Source organism: Chrysochloris asiatica, unplaced genomic scaffold, assembly GCF_000296735.1.
Source record: "Chrysochloris asiatica unplaced genomic scaffold, ChrAsi1.0 scaffold00024, whole genome shotgun sequence".
Taxonomy (NCBI): Eukaryota; Metazoa; Chordata; class Mammalia; order Afrosoricida; family Chrysochloridae; genus Chrysochloris; species Chrysochloris asiatica.
In genome coordinates this window covers 14,750,237-14,773,149 of record NW_006408542.1, presented here as the reverse complement: position 1 = coordinate 14,773,149, position 22,913 = coordinate 14,750,237, and the positions used below count along the sequence as shown (strand labels likewise).

General features: G+C 39.2%; 1 protein-coding gene across 1 annotated transcript in view; it reads left to right on the top strand.

Moving 5' to 3' along the window:
• THADA (thyroid adenoma associated) overlaps nt 1-22,913 on the top strand; it is a 576,653-nt gene that overhangs the window by 71,726 nt on the left and 482,014 nt on the right. Inside the window, exons 20-21 of the mRNA XM_006839404.1 lie at nt 162-319; nt 8,486-8,595. Of these exons, the coding sequence (XP_006839467.1) occupies nt 162-319; nt 8,486-8,595 (268 nt within the window). The remainder of the gene's footprint in view (nt 1-161; nt 320-8,485; nt 8,596-22,913) is intronic.

Here is a 22,913-nt window from a genome sequence, read left to right as displayed (position 1 = left end):
ATGTTAGTCGTTTTCTCCTGAATAAATACAACATGACAAATTGGTTTGCTCATGCAGATTAGTATTGAGGAAATTATGATTAAGCTTGTTCTAAGAAACCTGGGGTGTGAGTAATCAAGAGTGTATAATGTTGCAATAGACTTTCTGTTTTTTTTTTTAAGGTAAAGAAGGAAAAACATGTGATGTAACTGCTCAGATGGTGCTGGTATGTTGCTGGAGAAGTATGAAGGAAGTTGCTTTACTTTTAGGCACATTGTGCCAGCTCCTACCCATTCACTCTCTGCCAGAATCTTCTGATGGATTGTTGACAGTGGAGCAGGTAGGGTAGATGTTTATTTCACCTGGTGTAATTTTGTTCAAAGTATAAACCACAAGCTTTTATTTATAACCCAACTTTTAAAACAAAGAAAGGCAGGTTTAGAATTTTTCATAAATAAAATCCTACAGACATCAATTAAAAAAATATGGTAGACCTTGCAGTATATTTTAAAAGCATGATATTTTTAGTTTTTATTAATATTTTCATTTTTCTGACTAAGGTATATAAGTAAAGGTAGATTTTTTTACTGTATTTTTAACATCACCATTATCATTTTATTTTGCTTCTCTTTAAACATCTAGAAATTGAAATCTTAACTGAAACTGTTTAGTCAGTAAAACTCTGTAAACCTCTTAAATTTTACAAAAAAAAAAAAAAAGTTTGATTATGAATCTCATGTTTCCCACTCCATTGATAATAAAGTTGCAGTAACTTAGGGTTCTTTGGCTGACTTTTCTTTTTAAGACCACAAAGTTAGTTCACCATCTGGGACTGTTCAAGTGACTTGACTGCATGTTTACAAGAAATTAGCTGACCACAAGCATTTCATTTGGAAATATTTTAGATTTATTAGATTTCTGTTTTTAATTGATTCCCTCTTCCTTTCCATATGGTTTCAACAAATCCATTTCCCACTGTTTTCCAGCAGGGAAATATACCACGCACTTTCATTTTTAACCTTTTTCAAATAAAGATAATTTTGTTTCCCTAGGGTGTTACAGCATTCAAGAACAAAATAAATATTGTAGTATGCTGATGCTGATTGTTTCTGTAATAACCACGTGACAAGTGCCATGGAAATAATGCTAATATTTTTATTCTCACACTCTTTGTGGCTCTTATGATTACATCTGGTTAACAGCTGGGCTTATAATGTTGCAAGACCCCAAGGAAAAAGGCTAGAGAGAATAGTATACTGTTGGCATCATTATATTCCTTGTTCTCTTCCAAATCAAACAGGCATTAGTGTCCTAGTGTTACTTTCAGTCATTGCTGGTGACCAACTACAGTGCCAATGCCAACATCTTCACAGAGGAATCCAGCTATGATTAATGCTTACTTCACCAATGGTCACCATCTCACTAAGAAGTAAACATGTGCTAATTCAAGTCCCTTGACTTCCCAACTTTTCCTTCCAAGGACAAGTTAAAACAGCTAGTTTTTTTTTTCTTTTTTTCGATTTATTGGATAGTGCTTAAAAAAAGAAATTAAGAGAAACATATTTTGCTTTTACTGTAACTGAAAAAGACCTCAAAACTTCCCATGAAAATATTTTTTCCTTTAGTCTTTTTACACAGTACACAAGTATTATGAATTTTATTTATTTGGGATAAACGTGGTACATTAGAAATTAGTAGAAAATAAAAGAGGTGTTTATTAAAAAAAAAAAAAAGATTAAAAAAAAATTAAACAATGGTAACCACAGAAATTCGTAGAAGCCAAAGAACTCTTCTAATGACCTTTTTTCCTGCATGAAAAATGGAACTCCTTTTGTGTTTTGGTAAAATAATAGTTTTCATTCTAATACGGTCCAGTCATTTTTTCCATGTTGCAGATTACGTGGTGCCTTCACATAAAGTTGGTTTGAGAAGAAACTGAATGAGTGATCAGTTAAATGCACAATAGCCCTGTAATAACATTGAAATCTTATTTTATATAGCAAATTTTATTCTTGATCATGATGATTTTAAAGAAATGTCTCAGTTTAGGAGAACTTAATCTTTGAAAAACGACCCTTGGTGGCATAGTGGTTGAGTGTTTAGCTGCTAACTGAAAGGTTAGTAGTTCAAACCTATCAGCTGCTCCACAGGAGAAGGAGGTGGCATCTTTATTCCTTAAAGATTGTTATTGTTATTGTTAAGTGCCACAGAGTCTGTACCAACTCACCGTGACCATGTGTAGGTTTCCAAGGAGCAGCTGGTGAGTTTGAACTGCCGCCCTTGAGGTTCAAACTGACCTTGCAGTCTAGTGCTTATCTTACAGCACCACACCAGGACTCCACAGTGCTATACCAGGGCTCCTCTGTAAAGACTGCAGCTTTGGAAATCCTATGGGGCACTTGTACTATGCCCGATAGGGGTCATTATGAGTCAGAATTGACTACCAACAATGGTTTTTGTTTCTTTGAGTTTTCTATGAAAAACCAAAATCGAGAAGAAATTAGTATCAGTCATATTACTAGAGGAGTCCTGCTTTTTAATAATGCAATTTTGTATCATGAAATTCTCTGAATTAAAGGTACCCCCGGTTATGAATCGGGCTGCGAACCTCAAGGTCAGTAGTTTGAAACTGCCAGCTGTTCTGTGGGAGAAAGATGAGGCTTTCTGCTCCCATAAAGATTTACAGCCTCGGAAACCCTGTACAGGGTCGCTATGGGTTGGAATCGACTCAACAGCACTTAACAACAACAACAAGTAGTTAAAACTATTAAGAGTTAAATATAGAAATGACAGAGAAGAATATCTTTTATGTGTAAGTAGCTGGGCCACACCCAAAGTATACCCTTCCTTCCAAGGATATAGTGACTCTAACAACTCTCAATCTGCTGTGCACCTATGTTGTTGTTGTCAGGTGCCATCGAGTTGGAACCGACTCATAGCGACCCCATGCACAGCAGAACGAAACAATGTCCGATCCTGGGCCAACCTCACTACCACTGCCACACTTGACGCCATCAATGATGCCACCTGGCCAATCCATCTCGTTGGGGGTCTTCCTCTTTTTCTCTGACCCTCCATCTTATCCAGCATGACATCCTTCTCCAGTGACTGTTCCCTCCTGACAATATGTCCAAAGTATGAGAGACGAAGCTTAGCCTTCCTGGTCTCCAAGGAGCACTCTGGCTGCTCTTCTTCCAAGACAGAGCTATTAGTTCTTTTGGCAGACCATGGCACTTTTAGTATTCTCCTCCAACACCACAACTCAAAGGCATCAATTCTTCTATGATCTTCCTGATTCACTGTCCAGCTTTCGCATCCAGCTGTTCACGTATAGTACTGATTTAAGTGTCAGCAGTAGGTGAGTGTGAACACAACAGACCTGCAGAGAGAAGGCCAGTGAAGTGATTTGCATCATCAGCTGATGACCTAAAAATTGGCTGCTTGACCCTACCTATAGTGGCACCATGGGAGAAAGGCGTGGTAATCTGCTTCCTGAAAAAGTTGTTGTTATTGTTAATCGCCCTTGCGTAGGTTCTGACTCCTAGCAACCCATGTACAGCAGAAGGATGCACTGCCTGATCCTGTACCATTCTCGCCGTTGTTGCTATGTTGGAGCCCATGGCTGCAGATTCTGTGTCAGTCCATCTCGTTGGTGGTCTTCCTCTGTGGCACTGTAGTTAAGCACTGGACCACAAGGATGGTTTGAACCACAAGGTTGGCAGTTCAAATTCACTAGCCACTTCTTGGAAACTTGGGTTGCTGTGAGTCGGAAACAACTTGATATCACTTAATAATGGAACAACAACTACTATACCAAGCATGACATATTTCTTCAGGAACTGGTCCCTCCTGATTTACATGTACAAAGGGTGAGAGATCGAGTCTTGCCATCCTCGCCTTTAAGGAATATTCTGACAGTACTTCTTCCAGGATAGATCTGTTTGGTCTTTTGACAGTCCATGGTATATTTAGTATTCTTCCCCATAATTCACCACAGTTCAATGCTTCAATTCTTCTGTCTTCCTTGTTCATTGTCCACCTTTCACATGCATATGAGGTGATAGAAAAATCATGGCTTGAGTCTGGTGCACCTTAGTCCTCAAGATGAAATCTTTGCTTTTTAACTCTTTTTCAAGAAATCTTTTGTAGCTAATTTGCCCAATACAATATGTCATTTTGTTTATTGATTATTACTTCCATGGCCAGTGATTGTGGATGCAAGTAAAAGGAAATTCTTAACAACTTTCATCTTTTCTCTGTTTATCATAATGTTGTTTATTGGTCCAATTTTCAGGATTTTTGTTTTCTTTATGTTGGCCTGTAATCCATACCAAAGGCTATATAATCTTTGATCTTCATCAGTAAGTGCTTCAAGTCTTCTTTGCTTTCAGCAAGCAAGCTTGTGTCATCTGCATATCATAGTTTGTTAATACTGATGCCTCTTTCTTCTTCATGTAGTCCAGCTGTTTGGATTATTTGTTTAGCATGTGGTGGTGAAAGTTATGTGCTGTGGAGTCAGTTCCGACTCATAACAACACTGTGTAGGGTTTCTGAACCTGTAAATCTTTACGGGAGCAGAAAACCTCATCTTTCTCCCATAGAACGACTGGTAGTTTCGAACTGCTGGCTTTGAGGTTAGCAGCCTGATTTGTAATGACTACACTACCAGAGATATAGTATGTATGAATAATTGTGTTGAAAGGATACAACCCTACTGCACACCTTTCCTGATTTTAAACCATTCAGTATTCCCTTGTTCTGTTCAAATGGCTCCTGCTTGGTTTCTGTACAAGTTTCTATGTGAATGAACACAGTTAAGTGTCCTGGCATATCATTCTTTGTAGTGTTACCTACAATTTGTTATGATTCATACAGTTGAATGCCTTTGCATAGTCAATAGAACACAGGCAAACATCTTTCTGTATATGTGTATCACCAACTAGAAGAAAGTGAGGTTACAATTTGGGGATTTTTGTTCCTGTACAAGGAGAACTGGTACTCATTTGTAATACTGAGTTTTCAGTGCTGTATTCACAAGCTATTAGAGCTGGAAGAATTCAGAAATGGTATTATTCATCTCTCATGTACAAGAGGAAACCGAAGTCCCTGGGTGTTCTCTGTTTTACCCAAGATCACAAAGCTGGTTTGTGTGGCAGCTTTGGGACAAGAACCCAATTCTTCTCCTTTCCAGCCAGTGTTCTGATATGGCACAGTGCTACCTGCTTTGTTCTCAACTGTTCATTTAATTTTTCTTTAAGTTCAATGTTCCTTGCGTCTAATATTCAACAACTTTTTTTTTTTTAAGCAACAAAACGGTAAAGCAATTTACTAACAAACTTTTTAGCAAATGACCCATTTCCACAGATGACATCTTCTGAAGCAGTGTGTCCTCATTGGCTTCACCAAGATGAAAATGTATTCATTCAGAGGCACGTCTGACTTTCTGCCTGCTCTGTAATCACATAATGAAAGGTTCTTTCATAATGCCCCTCTGTGAGAGGCAAAGATAAAACCAGCTTTGAGGGATGTAAGTCGAGACCCTTAAAGAGTGAGCAGTGCACGCAACCTTATCTCAACAACTTCCTGACTGGTGTGTGTGTCTGGGTTTCAAACCTGAGGTTTTGCTGATGTAGAGCTTTTGCTTGATACATTTTGTTGGTCCTTTTCCCATAGGATATCTGATATCTCATACCTACCTAGTTTGTGAAATGACTTCCTCTAACTAGTATATTAATTTATATGTATATATATAGTTTCCCACATATTAATAAAAATAAGCTTTTTGGTAAAGTTTTCACCAGCCTTCCCCTTCCTGGTAATTATCGCCACAGAAATCACATAAGTAAAAACAATTACCAACAGTTAGAAATTAACTAATTGTTTCTGCTGTAAATTATATTGTAACTTTCATGATACACATGCCTAATTGAGTTTGCATGTTGCATTTCTTCTGTGTTTTGGTACTGTTTCAGATTTTCTGTAGTGGGTACAAGTGGTATATACATTTATTCAGGCATTCATAAGTCTCAGTGGAATTGCTTTTGTATTTTCTTTGACCAAAGTTTGTTTGCCTTCCTTTTCCCCTCCCCGCTCCATGGAAATTATGAATAAGTATTCATTGAATTATAGTAAAGTTACTGCATTAGACTTTAGAATGAAGTTGAGTCTATAATCACATGACCAAGTCACCTCTTTATTGACTGCCTTACAACTAAGGTGTTGCAGGATATAAAGACATATAATGGGTTCTCCTACCTCAAAGGGCTTAAACACTGAATGGTGGTGGTGGCTCTTTGTCGTGGAGTCTGTTCTGACTCATAGCGACCCTGTACAGGGTTTCCGAGGCTGTAAATCTTTACGGGAGCAGAAAGCCTCATCTTTCTCCCGCGGAGTGGCTGGTAGTTTCGAACTGCTGACCTTGTGGTTGGCAGCCCGATTCGTAACCACTACACTAGGGGATGTAAAATCCACTTTAAAAAGTCAGACAATAGAACACACTCAAAATTGCAAATGGTTAAGAATTTGCTGGGAAGCAAAGAGTAAATAAGCATTCTGGTAACAAGTTATCTGAATACCTGAAAACTTTTATTTTTTTTGTTATAATATGGTTGAGCAGTATTTGAACTCTGAAGAAAATCTCGTGTTAGTAGGAAATCACCAGTGTCCAGACTAAGACAGACTAAGAAGAAAGGCCTTTAGTTTAGGAAGACCCTATGCAGCACAACAATCATCTAACCCTATTGTGTGTGAAGTTGCCTTGAGTCAGCAGAATCAGGGACCATTGCTACAAGAGAAACAAAGCCGCCCTCCCCTCCCCCCAAAACAACAACTATATTTTGACTCTTAGGGACCCTATAGGACAGAGTAGAACTGTTCCATTTTGTTTCCAAGATTTAAGTACTTAAAGAAGCAAACTACTTTGTCTTTCTACCGCTGACTAGCTGGTGGGTTTCACTTCCTGACTTTTCAGTTAGCAGCCAATGATTAACCCACTCTACCACAAGGGCTCCCACAGCATCAGTTACCAAGTCTAATGGTAGGAATGCCCAGTTAGCCTAACCAATTTAGCAGTTAATTTTATGCAAAAACCCCAGTGATTCGTTTTAAATGCCATCATTAAAACCGTTAAAATAAATGATCAGATTTGTTAGTTGTCTGTTGTCTCATGAAGAAAGGCAACCTGTAGGAAAGTGATTGGTAAATTCTATGACTCTGATTCAGTTGAAGCCTGTCAGTTTTTTAGGAGGGCCTGTGTACAAAACTGAGTCCTGGTGAGGCGCAGTGGGTTAGTACGCTGGACTGCAAAGTTGGTGTGAACCACAAGTTCGGCAGTTCCAGCTCACCAGCCACTTCTCAGAAACCCTATAGAGGGTGGCTATGGGTTGGAACCGACTTGAGGGCACTTAACAATAACATGCACAAAATTTGAAAGTCCTGTGGTACCGTAGGATAAAATTTGTGGCAGCTAAAACCCTCTAGCTACTCCTCAGAAGCACTGTATAGGGTGGCTGTGAGTTGAAACCAATTTAATGGCGCTTAACAATGACAATATATACTAAGTTTGCATTGCCTTTAACATTTGCGTATCTCTAAAAGGTAATTATTTCACTAAGGTTTAGGTCTGTGAGTGTTGCTCACATTGCTGGTGGTGCTGACTGACATAAATTATCCAAGAGCACAATTGAGGGTTTTCTGAGGCTGTTAGGTCCCAAGTCTAGTATAGGAGTAAAAGATGGTAGACTCTGGAACCAGCCCACTTGGGTTCATGTGCTGTGTCTGATACTTACGTGCTGAGTTATTTAGCATTTATAGGCCTCCATTTGCCCATCTGCAAAGTGAATTTAATAATAGTACTTAGTTCATGGGATTATTGTGAGGATTAGTGAGATATTATAAAAAATGCTTAACACAGTACTGTCACATGTTGTTTTTGTTAAGTGCCATCTAGTCAGTTCTGACTCATAGAGACCTTGTGTAAGCCTTCCAAGTAGTGGCTGGTGAGTTTGAACTGCTGATCTTGTAGCTGAGTGCTTATCCTACAGCGCCACACCAGGACTCCACGTGTCACATTGCTGTTGTTAAGTGCTGTCGAGTTGATACCATCTCATGGCAACCCTGTATGAGGTTTCTGAGGAGCAGCTGGCGATCTTGAACTGCCAACCTTGCGGTTCGTAGCAACCCTGCAGTCCAGTGCCTTAACCCACAGCGCCACACCAGGGCTTGACCTGTCACATTGTTGTTGTTATTAAATGCTGTTGAGTCAGTTCTGACCCATAGCAACCCTGTATAGGGTTTCCAAGGAGCAACTGGTGAGCTTGAACTGCCAGCCTTGCAGTTGAAATGGTTTTGCAGTCTGGCACATTAATGTACAGCACCACACCAGGACTTTAGTGTGATAAATGGCTGGACATCTGAACGTGGGTTCTAAATGACATACTGATGTAAATAAACAAACCTGTAAGTATACACATAAATTGAACATTTATTTTAAATTTTTTCTCTGAAGGTAAAAGACATCGGAGATTACTTTAAACAACACCTTTTACAATCCAGGCACAGAGGAGCATTTGAACTGGCTTACACTGGCTTTGTGAAACTCACTGAAATACTAAACAGGTAAAACAAAACAAATATAATTTTATATAAGTTCTTTAAAGACTCACTGTGTAAACCCTGTGCTTGAAGTTATGTCTTTTGATGTTGAAAAGAATAAGACTTTGGCTGACTGCAAAACTCTTAGAAGAAATTGTTTTCTTAGGTTTCATTGTGTGTCTTACTGTCAATGACTGAGTGAAATGTCCAAACCAAGTGCTAGCTCATTTAAAGGTGATTTGAAACAAATACAAAGATTTTGCTAAAAAAAAAAGCTTTGAGATTATTATTTTTTTTTTCCATTGAATGAAATAAATGTTTTTTTGCCTCTTTGAAAATCACATGGCATTTGCAATAAGATACACTCTTCTTGGTTTTTGGATTTGCATATCTTACAGAGAAGCACTTTAAGGATTTTGTGTTTTTCTTCATAATTTTATCTTATAGAAAAATATAAAAGAACAGTAAGCAGACCAGAAAGTATGAGAGTGTTTCCTACCTTCTTACCTAGAAAAATGTTTATGTAAATTTCATGTTTTTAGTTCTACTTATTATTATTATTATTAGGCATTATAGGTGCTGATAATTTCATTCATTCATATAGTAGCTTTCCTCCAAGGAGCTTGTGAGGAAACCTTAAATTACTTAATGACTAAGTGTTCATGGCAAGTGTTCTCTAAATAAAAGGTAGTATTTTCCAGGAAAACATTTCCATTGACTGGAAACTTTGTGAAATGAAGCAGAGTTCTGCCAGCCTTGTACCCTCAGCAAACATTTTATTTTGGGCTGCTAAGACATCAACTCCTTGAATATTTTTGAAACCCCTTGTTCACACTTCTGGTAAAAACATTTATGAAACATTCTGGCAGTTATGAGCTGCAGAGTGTCTTTAAATGATATTTTTAGAATTTCTGTGCCATTGAACTGCTAATCCTGTTATCTTTTCAACTCTTTGTCTGCAGTGTTAACATGGTTTATGAATTTTTTTTTCTCACAACACAACAAACTTCAAATAAATTAAATTTATACAATTAACATGAGCTGTGTGCTCAGCACTGTAGGGCATAGTACTTCTTTAGACGACAGGACTCCTGTGCGTAAAGACCTCACGGTTTAGTTTGGGAAATAAGCTGGGATGAAATTCAAAGTATTTAACAGGCGTGGGCAGTGACTGGTTAGGACAGATGCTACTCCAAATGCTCAACATTTCTGTACATACAGGATGTGTGTTGGCTAAATACCAGCCTGGAAAGTAAGACCAATACACTTGTAAGAACATCAACAATCCAACATAATTAGCTGCCAAATTTTGCATGAAATTTACCAGTTCTGTGACAACAGCAGAAGGAAAGCAGCAGGAATAGATTAGTGGTTGGACTTCATGGAGGAGGTGGAATTTATGCTAATGGTGTGGCACTGTGGAATCAACACTGGAGTGGGAACCACAGGGTTGTCAGTTCAACTCTGCCAACTGCTCCTCAGAAACCCTATATAGGATCGCTATGAGTTGGAACTAACTCGACAGTGCTCAACAACAACAGATAGAAGGAAAAGGGGGAACATGAACAAATGTTCAGATGCTATAGAATTAATTTGTGCTGTGTTGTTAGGTGGACTCCTGGTGTGGTACTGTAGGATCAGCACTGGACTACAAACCACAAGGTCAACGGTTCAAGCCCACTAGCTGCTTCTTGGAAACCCTTTACAGGGTCATTATGAGTTGGAACTTATTTGATATCACTTAATAACAACTAAAGTAATAACAATGTTGTTAGGTGAGCAAGAAAGCTTTGTTACCATAGTGGTTTGGAATTTAGAAGGAACTATGCTACAATTGGATAGATTGAGGCAAGTATGGAGTATTTTGAAAGCAGATTTATTATAAGTGGAATGGAGAGATGCAAACATTTTTTATCTGAAATACATTATAGGAGGTATCATAGGGTTACTATAAGTTGGACCAACTTGCACAGCACTTAACAACAACAATGCCAGTAATCTATGAGACAGGATCTTTGTTCTGTTTATATTCGTTTCATTTATTGGTTTTGAGATTGTATAGAAATTAGTTATCATGTCCTTAGTCTCTGATCTATACATTTTTAAAGTAAGAAAAAATGTTTGTCCTAGAACTGATTTCTCCATTTTTTGTTGTTGAATGGATCCAATAAAATAGAAATTTATGAAAATTCTACAAATGTAAAAAGTATTATAAATTTGATGTTGGTTGTGGGTTTGGCACATAAAAGCAATTTTTAGGTTTAGAGGTGCTAGGTTAGATATACTGTAAAGACAGATTGTGGTGAGGAGAGCCTGGAACCAGTTATAACAATAGAGCTCTGGAAAGAGGGCTCCCTTCGCAATGATGGTTCTGGGAATGGAGAGAAAGAAGTAGTGTCTGAGTTAACGTTTGGCCCCATGAATTAACAACTCCTCACATGACCTACTAAGTGCTTAGACGTTGGAGAGATATTTTATTTCATGATTTTGTATGTCTAGAGTTAGGTCAGGCCCAGTTGGGTGCATTTTCTCAGGGCATTTACTTAGGTGAGCTAGCTAGCAGATGAGCTGTTCAAAATGTCCAAGACATTCAAAATGTCCATTCACATTTCTGGCACCTTAGCTGGGATGGCTGGAAGGCTGGGTAACACTATAAACTAGAATGCCTACATGTGGCTTTTCCAGTATGGCAGCTTCAGAGTAGTTGAAATTCTTCAGTGGCGCCTGGATTTCCCTAGATGGAGTATTCCAACAGAACCAGGCTGCATGGTCTTCTCTTTGCTGCCTTGGATTCTTTTGGTTGCAAGGGAGTCATAGGCCAGCACAGATTCAAGCGGTGAAGAATTGGACTTTACTTTTTGATGAGGGTGTGCAAAGATCATATTGTAGAAGTACATGTGGTATGGAAGGACATTGTGATGTCCATCATTTAAAAGTACAGTCTACCACATGAACCAACTGAATGTGGATTAGCATGGCCGCCAGGGAATCCACGATTTCTCATACGATTAGTTAAGCCCTAGTTCCCGAAAAATAAGATTGATGTTGACAAAGCCAAGAAAGCTTAAAGAAGGAATTTGTTTGATAAGGATGAATGAGTTTTGATGTTTTACGTGTCAGATGTTGATGGAAATAATCTAGTCATTCTATCAGTTGAAGATAGTTTGGGTGATACAACAGAAACAGAGGCACAGATTTGAGAGTCTTTGTAAACATCCTCTTTAGTAGGATTGAAGTCTTTAGGGGGAAGTGTAGAAGGAGAAAGAACAGACTTTTGAACAACTGTAGTTAAATGTTATAGTTGAGTATGTTCTACATAAATGGAATGGGGAGGACTAGGTAAGGCCCAGCGTCTGGTATCTCAGGCATCTCCCAGTCTGCTTTAAAGATCTCCCAATCTGTTATGAGTTCTCAACTGTTGCTTCCAAACTGAGTGGTTCTTGATCCCTTTGCAGACATTTCAAATCAGCCAAAACAGTATGTTTTGCAAAGAACATCTTTAAAGTGTGTGTGGTTTCCTTTTGTTTAGTTTTTATTTTAAAAAAGAAAATTTGTTTCTTTTGGACTCATTTTGAGAGCTTTTTAGAAGCTCGTAAGTTATGAAAAACTTGCTTAGGCACTGAATATTTTTAAAGTTTGCAAAAAGAAATCTGGAAGTTAATGAAAATCCACAGAAATTAAGGCCAACTGCTGGCCACCTCTTGAACTACAGCTGTGTTAAGGAAGGAAGCACTTAATGAGATTAATGGATAAATAACTGAAGAGTTAAACATGAGTCACATTTGTTTGCATTGATTTTTAATAGGATTATTCAAAATGTCTTTAAATGTAAACTGACTTCACTATTAAACAATCATTGAAGGATAAATAAGAGTAGAAGATGCTGTTCTGATTTTTTTTTTTTTAGGAGTCTTGAATGCAACACACACCCATCCATCCATGCACACAAACAATATGTTGAATTAGTTTTGTAGAATTTGATTTTCTTTCTATGGTGGTGGTAGTGGTGATGTGCCATGGAGTCAGTTCCGACTCATAGCAACCCTGTGCAGGGTTTCCAAGGCTGTAAATCTTTACAGGAGCAGAAAGCCTCATCTTTCTCCCGTGGAACAGCTGGTAGTTTCGAACTGCTGACCTTAAGGTTCACAGCCCGATTTGTAACCACTTTGCTACCAGAGCTCCTTTTTCTTTCTATAGTGCTTTCCATTTAGAATTTGATGAAAGATTCATACTCTACTTTAATAAGCACAGTTACCTCTAAGCCATTTGATTGAAGTTGATTATGGTCATACCTCTTAAATTTTTAATGAAAATTCATATTTGCTTGTTAATTTTCTGTGACCTTAGTCATTCTATCAGTTGAAGATAGTTTGGGTGATACAACAGAAACAGAGGCACAATATTTTAAGTTATTGTCTCAATGAAAATGAATGGAATCCATAACTCTGGTGCCTTAAGTTGAGCAGTCTAGCTTTTGTTTGTCCAACCCCTAATTAAAAGCCTAACTATACGGGGACAGAATTACTGACTTCAGTGTAAATCTAGAAGGGAAATTCATGTGTAGTTACTATTGTCCTGATGTTGTTGGTAAGTGCTAACCAGTTGGTAACAACTCATAATGACCTTGTATAGGGTTTCTAAGGAGCCGCTGGAGGGTTTGCACCATGACTTTGTGGTTAGCAGTCCAGTGCTTATCCTACAGCACCACTCCAGGACTCCTGTTATTGTCTCACTGTTCATATATTTAAATTGCTCAGTTTATTGAAATGTAGCTCAGCCCACAATGTATATCATAATAAAAACTATCAGTTTTTCATTAATGACTAGAAAAATTAAACTGCTGACATTTAGCACTTCTTCCATCATAAAGTGCTGAGTCATAGATGTCAACAATCATATGGTGGACAGAGCAATTTATATATGTATATTACTGTTCATCAGTTAATTATAGCTACTACTATTCATATTAAAACAATTTAAATAGAATAGTGAAGTCATAATTTCCTCTGTCATTCCAGGCAGGGAGAGCCTAGGTCTTTAAGGAGCATGAAATTGGCCAGAAATAAATGGAGAATGTAAAATGTCGGATTTGGGGGTTGGGGGGTAAATCATTTAAATTTAAATGAAAAGATACACATTCTTGTTTAAACCTGTATTATAATCTTTGGCAAACATGTCAAAACTTTTATTTCTCAAGTATCTTATACATTTTACTTGAAATTTTAATAATTAAATAAAGATTTGTTGTTGAAGATACAAAACTGCAGCCTTCAATATGGATTATACCTTAACATACATACCCAAAAACCAAAAATAAAAATCTCACAACTGGGCTAATAAGCAACATCATTATAAATGGAGAAAAGACTGAAGTTGTCATGGAGTTCATTTTACCTAGATCCACAATCAATGACCATGGAAGCAGCAATCGGGAAATCAAATGATGTATATTGCATTGGGCAAATCTGCTGTAAAAGATCTCTTTAAAGTGTTAAAAATCAAAGATGCCACTCTTAAGACTAAGGTGCACCTGACCCAAGCCATGTTATTTTCAATCACCTTGTAATATGTGTGAAAACTGGTTAGTGAATAAGGAAGACTGGAGAAGAATTGATTTATTTGAATTATGGTGCTGCTGAAGAATATTAAATGCACCATGGACTATCAGAGAACAAACATCTTCGTTGGAAGTATAGCAAGATGTTGAGACTTTGTCTCACATACTTTGGACATGCTATCAGGAGGGACCAGTCCTTGGAGAAGGAACTCATGCTTGGTAAAGTGGAGAATCAGTGTAAAAGAGGAAGACCCTCAACCAGATGGATTGACCCAATGTCTCTAACAGTGGGCTCAAGCACAGGGACAATTGTGAGGATTGCACAGGACCCCGCGGTGTTCTGTTGTACATGGGTCACAGTGAGACAGAACTGACTCACACACCTCACAACAACAAGTGAAGATACTGTGGGAAATTACATTCTCTAGAGAGAGAAAAAATATTTTGATTTACTACAATAGATTAAAAGGATTTGTGGGAAAGCGAGAATAAGTTGAGTTTGTAAATTTTTAATTCCTTTGGTCTGTGATTTGCTAGTGAATTTTTATTTTTAAGTCTATTCTTATAATGGAGCCTTGGTGTGGTGCTGTAGGGTAAGCATTGGACTGCTAATCACAAGATTGGCGGTTCAAACCCACCAGCCACTCCTTGGGAACCCCATACAGGGGCCTGTGAGTTGGACCTGGCTCAACAACAACTCCTACAATTACATCAGAAATTGTCTTTTTATTGATCACTCATTTTTAAAGTTTTCATAATATTTAGTCATCTAAGAAACATAGCCAAGAATTTGGTTCTCAATTCCAACTTCATTAGAAAAATCCTAGTTTTTCAAAAATACATATTTTAGTTGTTTTAACCTTTTATTGTGAATTGGATGAAGGTTTACAGAGCAAAGCAGTTTTTCATTCAACAGTTCATACACATTGAATTTCATTTCATTGATTCTAATTCCCGCTATGAAATACCAGTCATCCCACGTTCTCCCTGTGTTTCTCATTCCATTCCTCCTTCTTTCCAGACCCTTCCTGCCTTCTGAATTGTCCTTGGGCAAATGCAGCCCTTTTGATTAAAGTCCTAGTTTTTTAATATTAATTTTTCTCCTGCTCTCAGAGAACAGTAAATATGAAATACTAATGGGATTAGTTACATGGAGAATCTTTCCATCTACTTCTTTTAATCCAGTGTATTTGGCCTCTCTTCCTATAACCCTCTGATTGGTAATTCAATTTAGATTTGGTCATTGTTATTATTGCTCGCGCCTGCAGATGAGGCTTCAAAATAGCCCTCTGATGTTTTAGTCTGCAGTAAACTTTACCAATTTTTGGTGGTGGTGACGGAGGTTGAGGTATACTTTCTGTTGATAATGTAGCCTTCTCACTGGATCTCATTTGGGCAAATCGTTTTTTCAGGCTTAAAGTTTCTCCTTGCTTCAGGGTTATGTTCTCTTTTTAAAATGTGCATGCACATGCTTACAGCTTCCCTGCACATCTGTCAGTGTTTAGCTTAATTGAAATAATAAACATGAATCTTAAAATAATAGACATAATATTTGACCAAAGAATGAATGAATGGAGTGGAGAATTTAGCTTATGAAATAATTGGAGATAGGAAAAAAGTCTCTAAGTTAGGAAAAATAACCATACTGGAAGCATCTGAGGAAATGAAAGCAGTATTCTCAATTAACAATAGTAACATAATTAATCAGAACTCAATAACAACAAGAAAATAGCTTGGTCGTACCATACAAAGGTAGATGAATTTCTTCATGAAGCCATTGGAAAGCCATTTTCTAGTCAGGGTACCTGATTTATTGGCACAGAATAGTCTAATTGCCAATTAGTTGGGTATACAGCATATGTAATTTGATTTTAGTCTGTGGGTTTTATGCTTATCTTAGAATATTTATCCACTACAAGTGAGATTGCTCTGTGGATGGAAGTTGGACTAATCTGTTTATGGAGCAATAATTTGCTTCAGTGATCTGTTCAAGACAACACAAAGGCCTGAACACTAGCTGTAGCCTGGTCTGTTCATTTCTCTCTTCCTTTTTTAGGGACTCCGTCCTCTTTCCTCTCCACTTTTCTTATTCCTGATCCCTTTTTGATTATAATAAACAGGAAAATCAGAGTGGTCTGATTCCTCTCCCTTCCCCTCACTCCTCTTTAGCCACCTCCCTTGAGTGCAGAGGGAAGACTAAGTAGCAAATTAGAATTGAGTTCTACCTTCTAGCTTTGTTGACAGGAGACAAGGCATTTAACATGTCTGGGCTGCTGTCTTCTCTGATAAACTAAGAGAGCTCAGCTCTGTGAGCCTCTTTCAGCTCTGAAAGTTCTCCCATTGGAAAAGTCTGGGGATTTCAGGGTATGAAAGATTGAGGGGAGTTGGATACATTTTTAGTAAACTTCCTTTAGAACTGGTAAACTGATCTCACAGGAGTATTTTGTGGATTAATAACATTCAGTGTTTGGTGAGTGAGTTGTTTATGAAGAACCTTGAACCCCTTATAAGAAAATAATGTTTTTTTGATATACTCAGAGAGTAGTGACACTGTGTATTTTGTATTAATTTGACATGGGAATGGAATGAAACAAAGGAGCCTTCAGACAAAAGATGATGTTTGCGCCTTGAGTGGAGAGACACTCTGTAACAAAAGTAGGCATTTGGAATTCCCCATGACTGTGGTTGGTGACTGCATGGAGTTGGCACAAGGAGCCAAAGACCTTTCCCTTTTCCTTGCTGACTCCAGGATTGTGTGATGAGGAACCAAAACAAACGACTCGGGTTTACCACATTGTTCTTGGGAACCTTTTTACCTTTCAATTCCTTCATTATAATAAAAACTAGCAACTCTGGAGTTTTGAAATCACTTCCTATAATCTTTCCCTAATGGGGGCTAGAGAGAAGCTTCATTGACTAGGCACTGGATTCTAGATTAGGCTATAGTGTCTCTAAGCTCATCAAAAAACCCTCAAGTTCCAGCCCCCTTTTCTGCCTGGTCTCAATTTTCTGCCTACCTGAAGGCACAACTAATGTGCACTATAGTTGGGCCCACCACTACAGCATGGCGTGGATTCTGAGTCATGGCGACTGCATGTGTTCCAGAGTTGAAGTGCTCCATAGGGTTTATCTTGACTATGAGCTTTGATAGAAGCAGATTGCCAGGATTTTCTTTGCGTGCCACTGGGTGTGTTTGAATCACCAATATTTAGATTAGCTGCCATATGTAAACTGCTTGAGGAACCCGGGGACCTTGGGACAAACACTAGTTGGTCATTGTTAGATCATTTAGCCAAACATTTCTTGACTGTCTGACAGAATATGTGCCAAGAGCTGTGCTGGATGTTCATATGCTCTAGTAGGCCATAGTTGCTGTGAACCTGGAGACAAGTTGTTAAGTGCTGTTGAGTTGGTTGCAACGCACAGCGACCCTGTATAGGGTTTTTCAGGCTTTCAATCTTTGTGGGAGCAGAATGCACCTTGTGGTTCGCAGTCCAGTGCTTGCTGTATGGAGGAGCCACTGTGCTCCCTACAGTCTAAATCTGAACCTTTTAATTCTAGAACTAAGAAAGGCTTGTGAAGACTTGAACAGGCACTAAGGCTTATGTGGAGGCATGGTGAGATGTTTTGGGGACATTCTCATCAGAGCTTTAGATACTTACATATTTTAGAGCTATTGCTTTCTCTGTTTATTACCCAGGTAAATATCATCTGATTCAATTAAAAGATATTCTTACAATTATTTTCATTATTAGGCATTGAGAAATCAAGTGATCTATTCATAATCGTATCACCAGTTGGTGACAAAGTCAACACTACAGCCCATATGTTTTCCTAGTACTTCATATTATTGAAAAGATTAGCAATTCAGCAAAAGTTTATTGATTTATATAAGGCAAAGGTGGGGGAACCTTTTTTCCTGCCAACTGCCATTTGGATATTTGTAATATTCGTAAGGAGCTCTGGTAGCGTAGTGGTCACGAATCGGGCTGCCAACCGCAAGGTCAGCAGTTCGAAACTACCAGCTGTTCTGCAGAGAAAGATGAGGCTTTCTGCTCCCGTAAAGATTTACAGCCTCAGAAACCCTGTACAGGGTCGCTGTGAGTTGGAACCGACTCCACAGCACACAGCCACCATCACCAATATCATTTGTGGGCCATACAAAATTATCAACTTAAAAATTAGCCTCCTATATTTGGATTCCTGGTATGACGCTGTAGGATACAGCACTGGACTGCAAGGTCGGTTTGAACTGCAAGGTTGGCGGTTCAAACTTACCAGCTGCTTCTTGGAAACCCTATACAGGGTCGTAATAAGTTGGAATCAACTCAATGACAACAACAACAACATACTTGGTCAAACATATAATAAATTCACCTTTATGTGATGGCTGGAACTGCTTCTCTTTAATGAGACATATGATGTTAGCTGGTTTTGATGATGTTCTACTCGCAGCTACTTTTCCAGGTTTGTGTTGGTGAGTCTGGAGTGCAGACAACTCTTTGCCATGGTAAGTTTTGAAAAGAACTGCTTGCAGCAGTAAGTGGTTTGGAACACAGCTGTTTATTTCAATGCATGTCTCCTCAGAACCTCACCATTGCTTATGTAACATTTATAGAACTCAAGCACTGGGAGGTTATTGTACCTTGCTTTCAGCTATTCACCACTTTGCAGCTGAATGATGTCACATTGTAGGTTATCAGGCACATCAGCTGGTTCCACTTTGAACAGTGCAGCAAAGATGTTCAGTTCCATTTGTTTACTTTTCACGTCCTTGAATCTTTCATTAAATGCCTTGATTAGTTTTACATATTCACCAGTGTAATGTGTATTCAAGTGTCATAGAAGGCTTTTGTCTTTCTTGAGTGGGAAAATGCACCATGTTATTCCTTTCGAGTTGTACTTTCCACAGCCTTAATTTAGCTTCAGATGATTTCAAGTTTGAAGGCAAGTAGATGAGAAGCTGGTTGGGGCCCTGCCCCTTGACGTTCATCTCCCAGAGGTATTTGGTAATGTCCCCCATGAATGCGAGATCATATAGTCACTTGCTGTCATTGAGTTCCCTGACAGGTGTTCGCTTCATCTCTGTGAACTGCTTGACTTCATTCTGCAGTTCGTAAAACCTCATGAGCATGTTCCTGAGACTCAGCCACCACACCTCACAGTGATAAACAAGATCACAGTAGTCAGAGTCAAGTTCCTTCAGTAACTCCTTAAACTGCTGGCTGTGAAACCTGCTTTTGACAAAATTTATGTATGACACTACTGTTGATATATTGTTCAGCTGCAAGGACTGTGCACAGAGACTTTCTTAGTGTATGATGCAGTGGCATATAATTAAATCACTTGGATCAAGACTGACGCCATCCAGTTCTTTCTTTCTTTTTTAAATATTTAAAAAAAAGTTTTTGTTGTGAATTATGTGATAGATTACATGGGAGAACATTAGCTTAACATTCATCCTATTGTATTTTGTTTCATTGCAATGATTGCAATCCCCTCCATGCATCATCAAACAACACAAGGTCACAACCTGCAAGACTGCCCCCTGGCTGTCAGCACACAGCCCCTCTCCCTCCGTAAGTCCGAGTCCCCAGCCGCTCCATCTCTCTACATCATCATCTCTGCCTCTATCTCTGGGGTCACTGTTTCTCTGGGTAGGGTCCTACACTCTACTTTTCTCACTTGATGGTTGCAGGGACCTCCACTCCTGGACTGCAAAATCAACCACTCCCCTCCTTTTGCTACAAAACATGTATCTTTACATTTTCAACTCTCACAGTCAGTCATGATAGCAATTATTCACTATTGTACCATAAGACTCTTATCCCCATCTCCTTTCATCAGCCTTGCCCCGACAGATTGGAAACCACTCAGTGGAGATTCTACCTTCCCCTGCATCCTCTGGAACTAGGCTCCCTCTTGAAAACTTGTAAGCCAGTCACTTCTTGCCTTTGTAGTTCCCCCCCCCCCCATTTTGGATAGCCAATGTCTAAGTTGCCCATCCCTGTCAACCCTGTTTACCAAGGGGGTGGGAGTGATCCTCACTGCAAAGATTTGTTCTCTCTTTTGAACTACTACATCCATAAGTATAGGTCAAGTTCATCAAAGTGTAGCAGATTACTCTTTTTTTCCTCTTCTTTTTTCTAGTAGAGTTGTGATCATCTAGCCATTGAAGCCAGGTCAAATGGGTACTGTCTGCAAGTATGGGTGTTCTTGTGCATCTCTTCTCACTTCATATCAGTTGGATGCTTCACTCTCCACTCGTCCTCTGTGGCCATGTCACTGTCTCTGGGCCCAGTAATGCATAGGTCTTGCCATATTGCTGGCCAGTCAGGTCTCCAGCAGGGTTCACAGGAGTCTATTGAATGTGGTCAGACTTAGCTCACATCTCCATTGCTGTTTTCCCTCCTTGTCCCCTTATCGGTGATGAATGTGGTCACCAGTCAGACCACATGCCTGCTCGTGTATTCCCTGTGAGTCTTAGTCTTGGAAGGGGGTTTTCTTTGAGGAGTCCCGACCACTTGCCTTGAGGGGCCCCGGGCGAACGGCTTGCTTGTTCTTGTAGCAGTCAGTTGGACTGCTGTTAGTGTTTTTCATTTTTCCTGCCAGTCTTTCTTTCAAGAAATATCTTCTGTTCTTCTAGCTGCTCCAGGCTGTTTTGCTTGTCCTTTCAAGTGGAAAGTTCCCACCTCAGAAGATTCTGGATGGAGTTCAGGATTCTACCTATTGTCTTATGCAATGCAGAGGCTCCGCAGGAAGTCTCTTTCAGTGGGCAAGTTCTAGCCCCCTTTTATGTATTCCAATTAGTTAGTTATAGGCTGAAGATGGATTTACAAGCTTTCTATGGAGATGTTTTTGGCTATTTCTTTCTTTCCCTCTTAAGTGTTTATTTTACAGTGGTAGACAGGAAAACCAAGATTCAAAAGACAGCCAAACATCTTAACATTATTTCCTCTCTTTTACCCATTCAAACCATGCCTCAATCCCTGTATCCCAGAGCGCAGTTGTTCCAAGGCTGTGCATACATCAATATTTACCTCTGTCCCACTTAATCCATCCACCTTTTTCTTCCATTCCCCTCCCTCTTCTTGTGTATTGCACCCTCTACCTCTAGCACCCAAGCTATCCTGTGTCTATTCCCTATCCTGTGCTCCATCTTCCCCTCCCTCCCCTCACCCCACATCATAGGTCCCGGTCGGTGATCAGCAAACAATGTTTCTTTTTCTTCTTCCCCTTTTAGGGTGGGTTCTTTTTCTTAAGCTTTTACAATAATGGTCCTATGCAGAATTTCTTCTTTTGTGACTGACTTATTTCACTCAGTGTAATGTCCTCAAGGTTCATCCATGTTATGTGGTGTCTTGCAGCTTCCTTGTTACTCTTCAAGGTAGCGTAATATTCCATTGTGTGTATGTACCACAGTTTGTTTATCCATTCTTCCATTGATGGGCACTTAGGCTGTCTCCATCTTTTTGCTATTGTAAATAGTGCTGCTATGAACATTAGTATGCAAATATCTACTCATGTTACGGCTCGTATTTCTTGTGGATAAACACCAAGTAGAGGAATTGCTGGATCATAAGGTATTTCTATTTCCAACCTCTTGAGGAAATGCCATATTGTTTTCCAAAGTGGTTGGACCATTTTGTAACCCACTGGCAATATAGGAGAGTCCCAGTCTCTCTGCATCCTCGCTAGCATTTATTGTCCACTGTTTTTTGATCTTTGCTCTTATTGCTGGTGTGTGATGATATCTCATCGTTGTTTTGATTTGCATTTCTCTTAACTGCAAGATCGACGGTTCAAGCTCACCAGCTGCTCCTCGGAAAACCTATACAGGGTTGCTCTGAGTCAGAATCGACTCTACAGCACTTAACAACAACAATGTCTAGTAATTGTGAAGATGTCTTCATATGGTGAAGTGTCTGTTCATGTCCTGGGCCCATTTTTTCTTTAGGTTGTCTTTTTCTTGTAGAGGTGTTGTAGTTTCCTATATATGAGACCCTTGTCTGATGTGTCATTGCAAAAGATTGTTTCACATTCTGTGGGCTCCCTTTTTACTCTTGGTGAAGTCCTTTTTTCTTTTATAATGTTTTATTGTGAATTATGTGATAGTTTACATGGGAGAGCATTAGTTTTACATTCATCCTATCGTATATCATTTAGTTGCCATGGTTACAATTCCCTCCATGCATCATCAACCAACCAAAGGGTATACCCTGCAAGCCTGCACACCAGTAGTCAGCACACAGCCCCTCTCCCTTTCTGGGTCTAGAGTCCCCAGCTGCTTTATCTCTTCACGTCATCGTCTCTGCCTCCATCTCTGGCATCACTGCTTCTCTGGGTAAGATTCCGCACTCTGCTCTTCTCCCTGGATGGTCCCAGGGACTTCTGCTCCTGGACTGCATAGTCAATCACTCCCCTCCTTTTGCTACAAAACGTCTGCCTTTACATTTTCAACCCTCACAGTCATTCCTGAAAAAATTATTCACTATTGTACCACAAGAGACCTATCCCCATCTCCTTACATCAGCCCCGCTCAGACAGATTGGATACTACTCAGTGGAGATTCTACATTCCTCCACGCCCTCTGGATCTAGGCTTCCTCCTGAAAGCTTGTAAGCCAGTCACTTCTTGCCTTTGTAGTCCCCCCCCCCGCCCCCATTTTGGGTAGCCAGTGTCCAAGTTGCCTATCCCTGTCTACTGTGTATATGCAGGGGGTGGAAATGATCCTCGCTGTAAAGATTTGTAATCTCTTTTGAGCTACTGCATCCATAGGTATAGG